This window comes from Nelumbo nucifera, chromosome 5, assembly GCF_055504915.1.
Source record: "Nelumbo nucifera cultivar China Antique chromosome 5, China Antique-T2T, whole genome shotgun sequence".
Lineage (NCBI taxonomy): Eukaryota > Viridiplantae > Streptophyta > Magnoliopsida > Proteales > Nelumbonaceae > Nelumbo > Nelumbo nucifera.
The window spans coordinates 77178001-77196160 of NC_142653.1; the positions used below are offsets into that span (position 1 = coordinate 77178001).

Genomic DNA, 18160 nt, shown 5'->3' on the forward strand with positions numbered 1-18160 from the left:
GTAGATCTGACCTCAGACCTCCTCAATGCATATGCATAGGACATAAATTGATATGTAGAATCAGTTATCCATAATCCACTTATCCACTTTCTGAATTCAATTTGCTTAAGTCATTATGGGATCCCAAGAATTTCTCTTTTCTTTAATATTGTTTCTTAAATAATTTTATTTTGGGAAAATTGCAGCAACCACAATTCAGATTGTAGAGAGAATGGGTCGAATGGCCCATAGGCTGCTTTTATTTGTTTATGTTATTAATGGGCCTTCTAACTAATGGGCCTTTTTTATGCTATGCTTAATTAAGTTAATCGCCCAATTAAGGGCCTCTCTGTAAATACCAAAAGTTGTAAATTATGTTTAATGAAAAGGGCTTAGGGAAGAGAGAATTCATTTGACAGTTTTCTCTCTAAACCCTATCTGCCGCCATCTTCTTCTTCTTTTCTCTTTTCTGCTATTTTCTCACACCTTTTTTCTAACACCTTGTCTCCAGTTCCAAAGCAAAGTAAATATTGATTGCCCAATCTGACAGAAAAATTTAGAATTTCCTTGTGGAGATTTTCTCTTTTTTTTTCATTTCCCTTTTCACATTCTGAAAGAGGCAATTCTGAGATTCAACAATTGTAAATTGAGAGTTTGAGTGAACTAAGTCATTTTATCAAAGGAGAAGACTCTACTAATGTCTTTCACCTCACCTTTGCTTTTTATGCCATCATATAAACCCTAGAGCATAATTATTTACAAGATGTATATGACTGGTCTAATCTCACATCCATGCACAAGCATGTATAATTATGCACATATGATGCATTTTATTTATATAAAACATCTTTTTCTAATTATATATGTATATATGTATAAAATATTGTATATATGCATTTATCAATGGCATGGCATTGTTGTATATTTTCAATCAACTATACTCTTAAATTGAGCTATAAAACATAATAAAAGGTGAACGTACAAAACATGTTAAAAAGTCCTTTCAAACCTAATCAACCTGCCCAGGCCCAACCAAGCTTGCCGGGCCCAATCTGTGTTGGGTTAAGCTCAGGTTGGGCCTGGGTTGGTAAATGTGAGCTTGACCGCAGGTTGGACCAGGCCCAAGCCCAAGGTTCAAGTCATAGAGTTGGGCCTGGGTCAACCCTCAACCCGACCCAACCCACTGAAATTGCACTCCAGCTAGGGAAATCTTCTCTTTGTATAAAAACCATTTCTTTTTTCTAATATCAATAAAATCATATTACTACCCATCAGAAGAAAAAAAATCAATTGTTGTTCTTTTATAACCGGAGAAGGTCAGTAATGAATATCATGAATCAGGATTCATAACATATTAAAAAGGTGAATCTAACAACTTACACATATGCATTGTAAGTATAAACAGTTTTCAGAAAGTTGTTTTGTATTTGAAATCTAATGTTTCATTGACAATAATATGAGATGCACAGATCAGTTGAATCTAAGATTAAGTTAAACTTTTATATATGAGTCCTCTTTTCTTATTCTTCCTTTTTTTCTTATATTAATGTTTGATTCAATACTCAGAACACCCACAGCCTGAGCTCACTAACTTAACGAAACTTTTGATATTACATCTGGCCATGCCTAGCCTCTACCCAAACATCCAATGAACGTTGACATGTACACACATTTACAGGAAAAGAAAAGGGAATCACCTGAACAAGTTGGCCTTCATTTAGAGCTGACAAACTAACTAGAATTGGAAAGCGGCCAATAAATTCTGGTATGAGGCCATATGCAATAAGATCTGCACTTTCAACCTGCAAATGCAAAAAATCAGGTTAGAATTTGCACAGTTAGAAAGAAAATTCTGTAATAGCTATTATTTAACATTCAAGGAACACTACCTAAGAAACTTAATATGTTTATTTACAATATTATAATTTAACAGATCCTGTCCCTTTGGCCTCAAACAATCTTGGTTCTCACCGATTCCAGTAAGGATGATGTCACTGCAGCATTAGTTAGTCCACCTGTTCTCATATTTGCACGAACTGGTGCTCCAAAGCCAATAGAAGAATCTTGTCGTCTGGTAAAAGCAATTGAAACATTTTAAACTTCCTTGAAGCTGCATTCTAAACAACCACAATAAAAAAGCTAAGGAATACTGCCAACAAGCAAAATGACAAGCAGCAGTACCTTTCTGAAATAGTCTTTTCTAAATCGACAAAGGCTCCACCGCATATGAAAAGGATATCTTTTGTATCTATCTGCCAATTCTCAAATTATATTAGAAATGAATTTCACTTACTAATAGCTAGGGTGCAAATGATGAATTTAAAAGCATCAAAGAGAAAAAAAAAATGCTCAATCTTTCAATTTCCCACAATTTTATGGATCAAGTGAAAGTGAAACTACCAAAACAATTAAACTGAAGCTCTAGTCTACTATACACCTCATCTTTCTTTTCCACACAATATCTTCTTTATAAAAATCTTCTGTAATTGAACAAAGAAAAGGAATCATCACTGAGAATCAGGTAGGTTAGTGAATGACCACATAGCCTAAGTCAAACTCAATTTAAGGAACTACTTATGTTTTCTCAATATAAAATGCTAAGACATCCAAAAGGCATATAAACTTGAAACTAGAAGCCAGGATTAGAAAATGAAGCTATTAACAGTTGCACACCTATATACAATGCACAGACTTGCAATACATGCCAATATGAAAACTAAGAGAAATCACCTCTGATTGTGAGGATGGATAATTGAACAATTAACTGATATGCTACATTGACATGTGTTGGGTGATACTCTGAAGTCTATGCTATTCTCTTTTCTAGGAACTCTGTAGGTAAGATAAGAACTATGAATGAAAAGGTAAGGTAAAGTATTATATTCACTGAAGGGCCATTAACTGGTATAATGGAATCTCAGGCTGGCAAGTCTAGGAACACGGATCAGAGTTTGAGGCGGCCACTTTGTGCATAAATGCCAAAGGTTAGGACCGAACCAAGTCTACCCTCCCAAGACCCTGATAGCTGGGATCAACATTGGGTAATGGCCTTAAGGTAAAGTATTATATTCACTAAAGAAAAACTATTTACAGACCTTTGTACAATGAGATTCTGTATAGAAAGATAACTTCTATTGCATTAAAAGATAGAGTACATGAGATGATGTACAGCAGAACAAAAACAATAAAAGTTTCTCAAGGATTACACAGGCTGGTCTGATCACTACACAAAGAATCCAAATAGGGCCCCAATTTTGCAAGATCATCTACTACTACATATAGTTCCCTAGATCCCCCTTCTCATAATCAAAATCACAACCTCTCTTAAAATATGGGTAAGTCTCAGAGGCAATGGAACTTGTCTCAACTTTCTCATTCCAAATTTAGTAATACTTTACCAAATGGATGTCAAAAAAGGGATTTCCTCCTTCAGATGAATAAGAGCAATGATGGTGAATGGCTTGACATAAATGGGATCAATCATAGCACCCAGTTGCAAATGCACCAAGAAATATCATTACAATATATAATGAACAATATCTAGATTGGGAAGCTTAGTTATAAGAGTCACTATTTCATTCATCTGTATACACCATTAGATGGAAATATTTAAATTTAAATAATGAACTATATGCTTAGAAAACTAAGGAAGCATATTTTAAATCTAGTATACCTGAATGTTGTCACCACGAGGATGCTTCCTAGCGCCCTTCTCAGGAACATTCACTATCTAGACAAGAAGAAAAAGCTCCGCATTTAGACAACCAACAGTGATCATTTGATGGTTTCAAAACTTATTTTCCGCATTTTGAAAGGAAAACACATACCACATGGGACTATAGTCTAAAGAGCAATTAGATTTGTCAAAATGAAAAGGCATGTAGAAAGAATTAAATTAGCAAAGTGACTGCAGCAGCATAAGATGACAAAAATGTGAAGGATTAGAAAATAAGCTTACTAAAAAAATAGATACTACACTTCCTGTAAAACCATAAATATTATCAAAGTGTGTATTCTGGACTTGGTTAAGCTCACTAAGTTCATTTGTTGAAATAGGTAAGGCAAGAAAAAAAGAGCAATAACAAATGAAATTGTGTGACTTACAACCTGGAATGTCTTTGTTCAAGGATACTCTACCAAAAATATACACAAATTCGTCCAAATAGTTACTCTAATGGGTTTTTAGCATTAGCAGGGATACTGGTAAGATGGGTTAGGATAAGTGACCTACAACCTGGAATGTCTTTGTTCAAGGATACTCTACCAAAAACATACACAAATTAGTCCAAATGGTTACTCTAATGGGTTTTTAGCATTAGCAGGGATACTGGTGAGATGGGTTGGGATAAGTGATTTAGGAGGTTTGGTTTAGAAGTACTGGGATTAGTGTATCAATTGTTATGCATGTACTGTGTATCTCTTGACCCATCTGGTCTGCTGGATTTTACTCTTGCCTTGTAGTACCAAAGAGATTCTCTTCTGCTGGTTTTAGCATTAGCAAGGCTAATGGTGGACTGGTTTTTATTCTTGTCTCCTCTGACTCTCTCTCCCTCTATTTCTCGTTTGCTTTTATTATCTTTATCTGTCTTTTCCTGGAAAAGAGGTAAGGTGATGGAGGAATGACCACATTATGACGCCAAATGAACTGATTATAATGTCTCAGATAGGAAACTCATGGATATGATTAAGTCACTCGTGGGCCCCATATAGGCCCCATGAGTATGGAATACTGATGTGTCCATCACGGGTTGGTTGTTTTTGCTGGGAAGCCTACTTGGAAAGAATACCAAAGAGCTGTTCGTCTCCTTACTGGTGTTGTCTTTGTAAGGTTGATGGTGAGAATTGCTATCATTTATTGATCTCTTGCTCTTTTGTTAAAGGTTTATTGGAATGGTTTTCTTCTTTGTTTGGAAGCAGGTGGGCCCTACCATGAGATGTGAAAATTCTATTTGCTCCTTTCTTCAGGCTGCCAAAGAAAAGGGGAAGAATAATGTGGTGTTGTGTAAGGGCTGCTGTTATATGGACTATATGGGAAGAAAGGAATTCCAAATTATTTTCAAGAAAGGAGAGGAACAAGGAAACTATTCAGGAGGTGTTTGCCTCAGGGTCTTCCATTGGATTAAATATTTTACTCTCTAGATGATCTGTCAAGAAAGTGGAAAGAAATTGCCTTTTCAGCCCTGGCCCAGGAGGTTTCAGCTCCAGTTTGGTCCCCTCCCCCAAGTGGTTTTTACAAAATGAATTTTGATGGGAGTAGTATTGGCAACCAAGGGCCTTTAGGTATTGGAGGTGCTTTTAGGGATGAGAATGGGATTATAATTGCTATGTTTTCAGGCTCAATTGAAGAGGGTAATTCTCTTAGATCTGAGATTCTGGCGGCTATAGAAGGTGTTCAGAGAGCTAAGGACTTATAGTCAAGGAAGTTGATCATCGAAGGAGACTCCAAGCTGGTGGTAGAATGGCTGAAAGGAGATAAAAATGGTTTGTGGATGTACAATGATGAGAAGAAGAAATTCCAATGGCTGATAAAAGACATGGAAGTTAAGATGGTTTGGGTTAGGAGATGTGCTAACTCCCTTGCTGATGAGCTAGAAAAGCAAGGGGTGAATAGGAGGAATTTGTTTTGGGCTCAATTGCAATCTTTCTATTTTTTCTTGTTTGGGGGAGATAAGAGAGGTTATCTCCTCCCTTTGTACTCTTTTTACTCTTTTTATTGATTAATGAAATCCTTTGTTATTGATCCAACAAAAAAGAAAAAAAGATAGGTTGCCCAAGAAGATGGGTTCATCTGGATTCTAACTAATGTGTACAAGCCTACTTCTTAGTTCTTATAGGGAGAGAGAGGGTTTGTGGGAGGAATTAACAGCAATTACAGGTCATTGGCAGGGTCCTTGGTGCTTGGAAGGAAATTTTAATGTGATAAGATTCTTACATGAAACAAACAACCCTAGCCACAGGATTACCTCAAGCATGAGAAAATTCACTCAGTTTATGAATTCTAATGAACTTAGAGAGCCGCTGTTGTTACAAGCAAATTTTACCTACTCAAACTTTCAAGAGGCACCCATCTGTTGCAAGAAACATGCCAGATGAGACTATCCTAAGAACATGGGGTTACTGCATCTTGAATTCACAGTCAAAGTGAAAGAGTGGTGGGAAGAGGATCAAGTGGAGTTTACATGGAAGGGATATAGATTCTAGATGAAGCTACAAAGGCTGAAGGCTAGGATCAAAAGTTGGAAAAAGGAGGTTTTTGGCAGAGTAGAGGAAAGATAAGATTGGATTGCACACAGGATAGGGGAGTTAGATGGGCTGGAAGGAGAAAGAGGTCTAGGGGTGGAAGAAAGAAAACTTGAGAAAAGAGGAAATTAACTGGAGACAGAAATCCAGGTGTAGATGGATAAATGAAGGTGACGACAACACAAGTTTCTTCCACTTGGTAGCAAATGGTAGAAAAAGGAGAAATATTGTTTCCCAGTTAGAATGGAATGGACAAGTTTTAACCAAGGAAGAGGATATAGCACTAGCCGGACCACTTCAAAGCCATTTATTATGGCACGGGTACAGTGAGAGAGAGCTTAGAAGACTTTGTTTGGAGGAGCGGACCTAGGGAGTTAATGGATGCTTTGAAGATAAACTTTGAAGTCTGGGAGGTAAAGGAAGCCATTTTCTCAATGGAGAGGTCCAAAGCTCCAAGTTCAGATGGCTTAATGACAGCTTTTTATCTAGATTGTTGGGAGATTGTTGGTGCTGAATTTTTTGAGAGGGGTAAATTTAACTTGGGAGCTAAGGTGACGTTTATTGCTTTAATTCCTAAGGAGGGTGCAATCCAACCAAGGATTGATTTTAGGACCATAAGCCTAGTGGGAAGCATGTACAAATAATTGATCAAATCCTTATTGCTAATGAGTGTGTAGATTACAAGAAGAAAAAGGAAGAAGGCTTGGTATGTAAGTTGGATTTGGAAAAAGCCTATGACTTTGTGGACTGGGAGTTCTTACTAGAAATCTTAAAACAAAGGGGTTCTGGAGTGAGATGGTATAAATGGATAAAGGGTTGCATATCCTCTTTTCACTACTCTATCTTGGTTAATGGAGTAGTTAGGGATTTTTTTCCTACTAGAAGGGGCTTCCAACAAGGAGATCCTCTTTCCCGTTTCCTCTTCACCTTAGTAGTTGATATCCTAAGTGATTTGACATCAAAGGCCGATGCTAATAATCTCATTAAGGGTTGGAGAGTTGGGAGGGAAGGTGTGGTGGTTACACATTTACGGCTTGTAGATGACCTTGTCGTTTTTTGTGAAGGGGAGAGGGAGGAAATGATCAATTTGGAGAGGGTGGTAACCCATTTTTCAAGGATCTCTAATCCCGAAATAAACCGGGGTAAGAGTTGTGTATCAAGAGTTAATAAAGAGGGAGAAGAGATGGAAAACCTTGCTAGGTTGTTGGGTTGTGAGATAGGGGACTGGTTGTTACTTTACTCGGGGGGGGGGGGGGGGGGGGGGGGGGGGGGACTTTGAAAGCTTATGGTACCTAGTTCTGGAAAGATTCTCAAAGAGGCTTGCAAGGTGGAAGAGAAATTACATCTCCTTAGGGGTAACCTTGATCAAGTCAACCTTGACTAACTTTCTAGTCTATTTCTTATATACCTTCAGAATCCTTGCTAGAGTGGTCAAACAAAATAATGGAGTTCCTATGGGAGCCTAGGGACACAAAGAAAGGTAATTGGTGAAATGGGAGATAGTTGCTAGACGTAGGGATGATGGGGGCCTAGGTATAGGAAATATCAGACTAAGGAACCTAGCATTGTTAGGAAAGTGGTTATGAAGATTACCTTTGGGACAAGATAAACTGTGGCATAAAGTGATTGTAAGTATCCATGGCTTGGCAGACAATGGTTGGGATGCTGGTCTCAACTATGGGGTGTCATAGTCTTCTCCTTAGAAAGCAATACACAACATCTTGTCACCTTTCCTTCCATATATCAGATTTGATGCTTGTGTAGGGAATAAAGTATATGTTCTAGGAAGATGTCTGGTTCAGGGATACCTCTCTTAAAGATAGATTACCATCAATTTATGCCATCTCCCTAAACAAAGGAAGAGTAATCTCCTTTGTTTATGGAAATGAAAATTCTTGGGATTTGGGGTTGAGGAGAGGGTTAAGAGAGTCTAAAATAGGGTTGGTGGATGACCTCGTTTTGGACAATTTGGTTGGTGTCCCCTGCTGGTTCTTCTACTTGTTCCCCCTTCACTGCACTTCTCCAATGTTCTAACCTGGCAGGATCTTTTTTTTTTTTTAACAATAACAATTTCATTAATTCACCAAAGAGATTACATAAGGAAGACAAATACACTTATCTTCCAAGTACAATCAAGAAAACAAAAGAATAGGTAGAGACAAAAAATTACAACTTAGCCCAAAACATTGAATCCCTTTCTGCCCCTTGTTTAGCTAAACCATCAGCTAGAGAATTGGCTGATCTTTTGACCCAGCACATTTTAACTTCTATCTCCCGCACCAGCCACTCAAATTTCCACCTCTGATTACTGTACCTCCATAAACCATTGTTGTCTGCCTTCAGCCACCCTATCACCACCTCCAAATCCCCTTCAATTAAGAGTTTTCTGATGTTCATCTCCTTGGCTTTCTGGACTCCTTCCATAACTACAAAGATCTCAGCTCTAAGGGAGTCACCCACTCCAATTGGGCCTGAGAACAAGGCAAAAATGACCCCATTCTCATCCCTAAAGACACCCCCAATCCCTGATTGTCCCGGGTTCCCCCTACTACTCCCATCAAAATTTAATTTCATGAACCCAGCAGGTGGAGATGTCCAAGACACACTCATTACTGACTTGGTCTGTGTGCACTTTGCTATTTCACCCCACTTCCTCAACATGCCATCCACTGTGTAACCTGTGAATAGTTGCAAAGATTTCAGCCACTGTACAGCCCTAAAATAAATGATAGCCTTTAGTTCTTCCACCCCTCTCTCAACCGCTGAGAATATCCTGAAGTTTCTTTCTTCCCATATTGTCTAACATATTGCAGCCCTCAAACCTCTCCACATAGTCCTTCCCCTTTTCCTATGCCACCTAAAGACAGAAGGGGAAAAAAGGCCCTGCAGATCTGATGGAGGGTTCCATCTACACCCAAAGAGGGAAAAGCCCATTCCCAAATTGACCTTGCAAATAAGTGAAAACCAGTCTCCCCATCCGCTTTACATAGAACACACCAATGGGGTGACAAGCAAGTATTGGGTCGCTTCTTTTGGAGTAGATCACCAGTGTTGAATCTTTCCAGATAGGCTTCCCAACAAAAACTACCAACCCTAAGAGGGATTGCTCTGCACCAAACCTCATCAACAGGGAAAGGGGGGGTTATAGGACTGGTGGACTGGCTTAGGACTTTGAAAAATGAAGCACAAGAAAAGAAGCCAGTGGGGGTAGGGGTCCAAATTCTAGAGTCCACCCTTGTGGGGTCTAAGACATTATTATCAAGAAGTTCAAGAAGGCTCGAAATATTAGCAAAGTCTGAATCCCTCAAGGCCCTTCTGAGACCCAAATTCCACCCAAGCCCAGAATTGGAAGAGGACGGGGTAATGAAGGATGAAACTGGCTCATTTTTAAGATCAAATAGAGCATACAAAGAAGGAAACTGATCCTTTAGAGGGGCATTCCCCACCCAAGTTTGTTCCTAGAATTTTATGGAGTTACCGGAATTCATATCATACCTATTATTGGGGGAGAATACTGGAAGCAGGTCGTGAATGGCTTTCCAAGGAGAAAAGCTTGTGGTCCTAGCTTTGATTCCAGCATCCCAACCATTGTGCTCTAGCCCATGTATACTTGCCACTATTCTAGCCCATAGCTTCTCCTTCTCCAAGGGGAACCTCCACAACCACTTCCCTAAAAGAGCCATATTCCTTCTCCTAACATTCCCGAGCCCCAAACCACCACAAATTTTACTCCTAGACACTACCTCCCAGCTGACTCTATGATCCCTCTTCTCCTCTCCCAGCTCCCACAAGAAGTCTCTCATCAACTTCTCCAACCTATTAGATACCTTCACTAGGATTTTGAACACAGACAGGAAGTAGATGGGTAAATTAGCAAGCGTGGCCTTAATCAGTGTAACTCTTCCACCAAGAGAGGTAATTCTTTTTCCAAGAGACCAATCTTTTTTCAAACCTTTCCAGCATCGGATTCCAAAAGCTCTCCCTCGTAGGATTGTCACCTAATGGTAACCTTAAGTAATTCAATGGCCACCCTAACACTTCACACCCCAACACTTCTGCACTCTCCCTAATCTCTCCCTCCTCCATATTCACCCCTACTATACAACTTTTCCCAAAGTTCACCTTCAAGTTAGACATTTGCTCAAATAGTTGTATCACCAACTTCAAGTTCCTGATAAAGCTCACATTGCCACCTTCACAGAATAGAATCGTATCATCAGCAAACTATAAGTGAGTGAGGGGGGTTTCCGTCCTCCCAACTCTCCAACCTCTAATGAGACCCCTCGAGTCTGCTCTGTGAATCAATTTCCCCATGACCTCCGCAATTAGTATGAACAAGAAAGGAGAGAGAGGGTCTCCTTATCTTATACCCCTACTGGCTGGAAAGAACTCTACCACTGTCCCATTCACTAGCACTGAATAATGACAATTCCGACACAGTCCATGATCCAATTGCACCATCTACCACCAAACCCAAATTTGATCAAAACTTTCCTCAATAATTCCCAGTCCACCAAGTCATAAGCATTTTCCAAGTCCAACTTACAGACCACTCCCTTCTTTTTAGCCTTCTTAAAGTTCTCCGCACTCTCATTAGCAATTAAGATTTGATCAGTGATTTGTCTTCCACTCACAAAAGATCCTTGATTTTGTGCGATGATGTCTGGCAAAACCTCCTTCAACCTCAATGACAACACCTTAGCAATGATCTTGTACATGCTATTAACCAAGCTAATTGACCTAAAGTCCTTCGGGTGGGAGGCATCTTTCTTTTTTGGAATCAGAGCTATAAATGTAGAGTTCACACCCGGATTGATAATTCCTCTCCTGAAAAACTCCTCAAACACCAGCAAAAGATCATCTTTCAAAATATCCCAACAGTCCTGATAAAAATCCATTGTTAACCCACCCGGTTCTATCCATAGAAAACACAGCCTCCTTAATCTCTTCCAAATCAAATCTTCTTTCCAACCTTCTCCTGTTCTCCACCCCTACATCTAGCCAATCCAAGCCTTCTACCCACACCCTTCTACTTACCGGCCTTCTTAGAATGGATTTAAAGTGCTCCACACAAGCCCCAGCTAACTCCTCTTACTGTGTTAACTCAACTCCACCTACTACCAATTTGGAGATAAAGTTCCTCCTCCTTCCATCTGCCAAAGAGTGAAAATACCTAGTGTTTCTATCTCCCTCCTGCAACCAATTACACCGAGATTTTTGCCTCCAGCTTATTTCCTCCTTATGCAGGCAATCCTCTAACTGTCTTCCCAAGCCTCTCTTGAGTTCCTTATCTTCCTCTCCAAACTCTCCCTTTTTTTTCTTTAGAGTCAATGTTTTCAAGTTGGTCCATCAGCGCTTTCTTTCTTTCTTCTACCCTCCCAAACTCCAAAAGATTCCACTCCTTGACCTTTGCTTTCACAAATTGTAGTTTCTTATGGAATCTTATCCCCTCCCAATCCACCATTGGATTACAGTCATACCACCACTCCCTTACTTTATTGGTAAACCCAGGGTGGAGTACCACATGTTTTCAAATCTAAATGGGGCGGCTCCTCCACTCCTTCTTTCCTCCTTACAAATCACTATGGGCCAATGGTCCGAGGTCACCCTTGGGAGAGCTCTCGAAGCCAAATTTCCCCAATGTTTTTCCCAATCCAAAGAGAACAGGAATCTATCCAACTTAGAGCAGATGGGACTAGATTGGAGATTTGACCATGTAAATGTTTTGTGGGCTAAAGGAATCTCTTTAAGATCAAAGGCATCCACAAACTTGTTAAACTTCCGCATGCTTTTTGTCACCCTCTGATTAATCTTATTGGTTTCCTCCGAGTATCTAATCACATTAAAGTCCCCACCCACACACCATGGCCCATCCCACAACACTCTAACGTCAGCCAATTCCTCCCACAACTCCTTTCTCTCTCTGTAGTCATTTGGTCCATATACATTTGAGCACCCATACATAACCATCCTCTTGCTGCTTAAACTTCATGGAAACCGAATACTTCCCAATCAGCTCCTCCAAGCCTTCAACCGCATCCCTCTTCCACATTGTTACAATCCCCTCGAAGCACCCCACGAAGGAGCAACCACCCAGCTAATCCCCTTGGCTTTCCATACACTCCTCGCCCAACTATTATTAAACTCCATTCTCTTGGACTCCTATAACAGAACAATATCTGGGTCATACCAACTTATCACCTCTTTTATTGTTGCTCTTTTTCTTGCACTCCCTATTCCCCACACATTCCAACTAAGTATCTTCATTGCCACTTCTTTCTTGACCCCCTCTCTACCTACCCACTACTTTCCCCCTTTTCTTTCATCTCCTGTTGCCCCGAACTTCTTATCCCCTTCTACATCTCTTTTCAGTCTCTTTACTTCACTCAGCTTCCTCTTCTTTGTTTTTATCTCCTTCTTCCTCTTCTGTAGACCTTTCAGCACATTCAAATCTTCTAGCTTATACCCCATCTTCCCCACAAATTCTGCCATCATGTCCTCTTTCACCAAATCCTCCACCCCTATCCTTCCTGCACTTTCCCCTCCAACTCTGCCCCCCTGCCCTTCCCTCCTCGCCTCTGGTCCCACCCTTCTTCTCTCCTCTCCAACCATCCCCCCACTCCTGTTACCTGCCTCCAGCCATATTCTCTCCCCACATTCCTCTCCCACTCTACCCTCCTTCCTTTCCTTCCTCTCCACTAACCCCTCCCCTCTTCCTTCCTTCCCACCCCTCCTCCAAGTCAGAATTCCTTCAACTTCACTAAACACTCTTTCAATGATTTCCCACACTTTTTCGTTCCTATACCTCCCTTTGCGCTCCTCCCCACAGTCCTTCACTCCCTTCTCCACTACCTCGGACAACCCACCATCTAGCTTGGTTGCATATTCATGGGCTATAGTACATGGCGCCGGGATGGAATCTAGAACCAAAGACACAGGAGACACATTAGTAGCACAAACCGAATTCACTTTGTTACCTGGGATTGATAGAAAGGTTGGAAAAGGACTATTCTCGGCCTCCCTCTCTTGTTCCAGAGGTTGGTAAACGTTTGTATCCCTGAGTTGGTTGGAAAGTACTTATGTCCTTTGGTCACACTGGTGATCTCTCCTCTCTACCCCTAAATCACCCCTAGGAGGTGTGTTCTTGCTCTGCTTCAGGTTCTCCCGATTTGCCCCTTTTGTTGTGCCTTGCACACTGGAGTCTTGGAGATGAATTAGTCTGGTTACAACCTTCACCCTGAAATAAGCTTGCAATATTCCACCCATCCATGTCACCTCCGGCATAGCCACCTTCGTCGTTTACACTACCCACGTTGGTACCATCATCTGAGCTTTCGTCCAAATCTTCATCTTCCTCACTGCATTACGCCCAGCCTTCATCCGCCTCTTCCCTCTCTTCTGCTCTTTCCCTTGCATATCTTGGATTCGGCCTGTCTAAGGAGCGTTGTAGGGAGCTAACCTCCTCAGTTCCGGCGGGGGACCCATTGAAAGTTCCCCTTCTCCAACTTCTGTTGTTGCGGACGTCCCCCATCCATTCTCGCCATTTGGGACGAAGATAGACCAATTTCACTGTCTAGTAATGGTCTATGTTGTGTCTCCTTACCCCAACCCACGTGACAACTTAAGTTATCACGTGGGTCATTCGAAAAAGACCTGTGTTCGGTATTAGGCCCGCTCGACCCGCCCGCATGGCCACTTAAGTTGTCACGTGGGCCCTTAAATGAGTGGCCCAGTTCACTTTCCAACCCACCCACGTGACTTTTTAAGTTGTCACGTGACTCCTTCCAAATTTGTCCCAGTTTAAACTTCAGCCCGCCTGACCCACCCACCACCTTCACCGGCTCGGACCAAGCCATTTTGCTCCCAGAAGCAATCTGCTTCTCTGTCATGTCAGCATAAGATGAAGAGTCCGCCCTAATTTTGTTTAATTCAAACCCATTTGAATTAATTTCCTTAAATAGGTTGCCTACCGTTTGGCTTTCCCCAGCCGACACAATAACCCCAGATTTAACCTTCATCTGCTCCACCTTTTCACCGCCCTCCTTCTTCCCTCCATGTGTCCACCACCCTGCCATCTCATCATCTTCAACCTTAGGACCTCCTTCCCACCACAACCGTTCGACTTCTGAAGCCACCCACACCTTGTACCAGGCTTCATCCGAACAAATATCAAAGAACCTCAGCAAGTTCTCGTGTCTAACACCAGCAACCTGTAACTCCACTGCACTCAGGTTACGTCTATCAGCCTTCACTAAAACACCTCCCAGGCTCTGCACTATATACTCAAGAACAGGGTCCCGCCATAGGTGAAATGGAAGGCCTATTAGCTTCAGCCAAACACACCCATCTTGAACTTCGACTTCATTGCAGATTGGGCTCCAGTTCTGAACCTGTATCAGACCTCCATCCACCACAACTGCTTTGAAGCTTAGTTCCTGGTTGCCTACATCAAGCATAGCTTTCGTCTCCGCAAAAGGAAACAGCATTGCTTCATTCCCAGCACCTATCTCTCCTGCAACTGTACTCAGAACCTTCTTCCAACCTGTCACCCCTTTATCAGCCACTAACACCATTCTTTTCTTCCATTCCTCCTTCCCCACTCCTACCAATATTCTTCGATGAATAGAAGAGCAAGCAACCACCATTTCAGGACTCAAATGGCCTTGCACTTCTACACTTCCAGAGGTACCAATCGATGCTGCCTCCTCCTGAGTTTTTTGACTCTGGTCTTCAAGCTTTTGGCCAGTTGCCTTCCCTCCATCCACTCCCTTCTCTTCCGAGCTACAAGGTAAGACTGCAGCACCTGCACAAAAGCCATCCACCCTTTCTGCAATCTCCCTTCCGGCACACAAAGCATTTGTTTTCCATTTGTTCCAAAAAACTCCACCACAGTGACAAACCACCCCTTCTCGTTTCTATTCAGTTCTGTTGCATATCTCTTGCCTGGAACTGACATGGAGTTTTTCCAACCATTCACCTTACCAGAGTTGATAGCCCCATCTACGAAACCTTTCATCCATGCTATAACCTCTTTTGACACCAACACTGTCACCCTGTTATTCTCTCTGATTTTCAGTACAACCTTGCCTTTGGTCCTTTCCTCTTCGAACTTGAACGTCTTGGCTTCGATCGATACCTCAGACCTCCATCTTCCTACTGCTCTGAAACCTCTCTCACCCTCCATAATCATCTCCAAGACTATGTGGTTTGGTTGTTTACTGCTGTAAATTTCAGAAGACAGAGGGTTTAAAGGGAGTGATTTTTGGGTAAGTTTTATGTTGGTTTCTGGTTTTCTGCAGAAAATTGCAGCAGTTGGAGGGTTAGTTTTCTTCTGTAAAACCATAACAAATTGCAGCAGACATGGTGGTTCCTAGTAGAGGTTTCAGAGTTGGTTTGGTCACTTGGTGTAGGTTTTCTGATGCAAATTACAGCAGTTGGGAGGATTGGGAGAGGTATTCTTGGGACTGGTTTACTACAATAAGGGATTTTTGCTACTGCTATCCTCTGGTCTATTTGGGAAGAAAGAAATAACAAAACCTTTCAAGGAATTGAAAGATCCACAGAATAAGTGATTGACAGCATAACTATTAAGATTATACACTAGTTGAAAACACTTGAGATATTCCAAGATTACTCGGTTGAGGACATTCATACTTTCTTAGAGGCTGGATGCCACTCTTCTCTAGAGTTGGGGGAGCTTTCAACGATAGGGAGGGGAGACTGATTGCACTATATTCTGGACCAATAGGTGTGGGTAACTCGCTAAAAGCTTTAGTACTGGCTTTACTTCAAGGCTTGAGGCTGGCTAAGCAATGGGGACTGCAAAACTTTGAGGATGAAGGAGATTCTAAGTTACTATTAGGCTGGATGCAAACAAAAGACAACAAATGAGGGAAACTTTCTGCTTAGCAAGGGAAGCAGGGGCAATCTTCAAATGGTCCAGGAGATATGACAATTATCGTTCAATGGGAAAGGAGGTCAGCAAATGGGTTAGCTACAAAAGGACAGGAGATTAATAAGTGAAAGCAAGTTTCTTCATTAGCCTTACACATAGCACACCAATGTGAGAATAAGCACCAATTAATTCTTTTCCTTTGGGGTAAATCGCAAGTATTCATTCTTTCCAGGAAGACTTCACAACAAAAACCTCCTACTCTTGGAGGGATAGGATTACCCCAAACCTCCTTTACAGAAATGGTACCGCCAAAGAGTCAAAAGGTTGAATGAGGGCCTTGGAGAAGAAGCACAAGAAAAGGCACCAAAGGAGGATAGGGTCCAAATACGACTGTAAAGTTTCGAGGAATCCAAGTAAACCCCATTAAGGATATGAAGAAAGTCAAAAATTCACCAATTTTAGAAACCCTCACACCCCTCCCACCCCTCCTCAAACCCAAATCCCAATCAAAACCATTTCTTGAGCTTGATGGGAACAAGAAAGAGAACACAGGTTTATCTTTATATCTTTCAAAGAGAGAATAGCCACCCAAACCAGTTCCAAAAATTTTATAAGGTTATCAGAATATAGGTCATACTTAACAAAAGGTAGGAAAGATAGGAGGATAACATGGATGGCCTTCCAAGGAGAGACTCTAGTAGCCCTGTCAGTATTCCAACATCCCAACTGTTAGCTACAAGCCCATGAATGCCAATCACTATCTCAGCCCAAAGCTTGTCCTTATCCACAAGTAGCCTCCAAAGCCACTTTCCTAGCAAAGCCACATTCCTTTTTTGTAAATTTCCTAGACCTAACCCACCAAACTTCTTGCATCTACTCACCATTTCCCAACTAACTCTACGGTCCTTTTTCTCCTCCCTTGGTTCCCACAAGAAGTCCCTCATCAACTTTTCCAATTTTCTACTCACTCATCAGAATCTTAAAATCAGACATAAAATACATAGGAAAATTGGCCAACATAGCTTTTATTAGTGTGATCTTCCCCCTAAAGACAAATAGCTTTTCTTCCAAGATGAAAGTCTCTTGACAAGTCTTTTTACTACAAGATCCCAAAATTTGCTCTTTTTTGAATTATTCCGCAAAGTAAGCCCTTAAATACTTTGGCGGCCATTATGACACCTCACAACCCAAAATATTTGCATACTCCAGCATCTCTCCTTCTTCCATATTAACACCCACAATATAACCTTTATCAAAATTCATCTGAAGGTTGGAAATTAACTCAAACTGATATACTGTCGACTTAAGATTCCTAACCCAATTTCTATTTCCTCCTTCACAAAAAAAGCAAAGTATCATCTGCAAATTGTAAGTGTGTAATTGGAACACTGCCATAACCAACCTTCAAGTCCCTCAACAACTCTTGTGAGTCTACCCTAGACGTAAGCATTCCAAGGACCTCAACGATTAGAGTGAATAGAAAAGGAGATAAGGAATCTCTTTGTCTAATCCCTCTTAAGGCCATGAAGAAATCCACCACAGTTTCATTCACAAGGAGTAATAACAAGTCTTAACACATCCTCTTATCCATTTACACCATCTTTCCCCAAATCCAAAACTCCTCAAAACTTCTAACAAAAAGGACAAATCCACCATGTCATAAGCTTTCTTCAAATCCAATTTACAAACAAAGCTTTTCTTTCCAACTCTTTTGAAACCCTCCACACATTCATTAGAAATTAGGATTTGGTCAGCGATTTCCCTACCCCTTACAAAAGCACCCTGATTTGGAGAGATGATGAAAGGGAGAGCAATCATAATCCTCAAAGATAAGACCTTAGCTAGAATTTTATAGAGACTATTTACCAAGATAATGGGTCTAAACTCACGAGGATTTGTTGCATCACTTTTCTTTGGCACCAACGCAATGAAAGTTGAATTAAGGCCAAGATTAATTACTCTTCTTTCATAAAATTCCTCAAACACTCCCAATGGATCTTTCAAAATGTCTCAATAATCTTGGTAGAAGGCCATTATGAAACCATC

The 18160-nt window shown here is 41.0% G+C and overlaps 1 protein-coding gene across 1 annotated transcript in view; it reads right to left on the reverse strand.

Moving 5' to 3' along the window:
* The window catches only part of LOC104593914 (ATP-dependent Clp protease), a 45117-nt gene that overhangs the window by 5484 nt on the left and 21473 nt on the right, over positions 1 to 18160 (reverse strand). The window contains exons 8-11 of the mRNA XM_010254007.3: positions 3653 to 3709; positions 2161 to 2231; positions 1951 to 2050; positions 1677 to 1781 (exon numbers count right to left, since the gene is read on the reverse strand). Of these exons, the coding sequence (XP_010252309.1) occupies positions 1677 to 1781; positions 1951 to 2050; positions 2161 to 2231; positions 3653 to 3709 (333 nt within the window). The remainder of the gene's footprint in view (positions 1 to 1676; positions 1782 to 1950; positions 2051 to 2160; positions 2232 to 3652; positions 3710 to 18160) is intronic.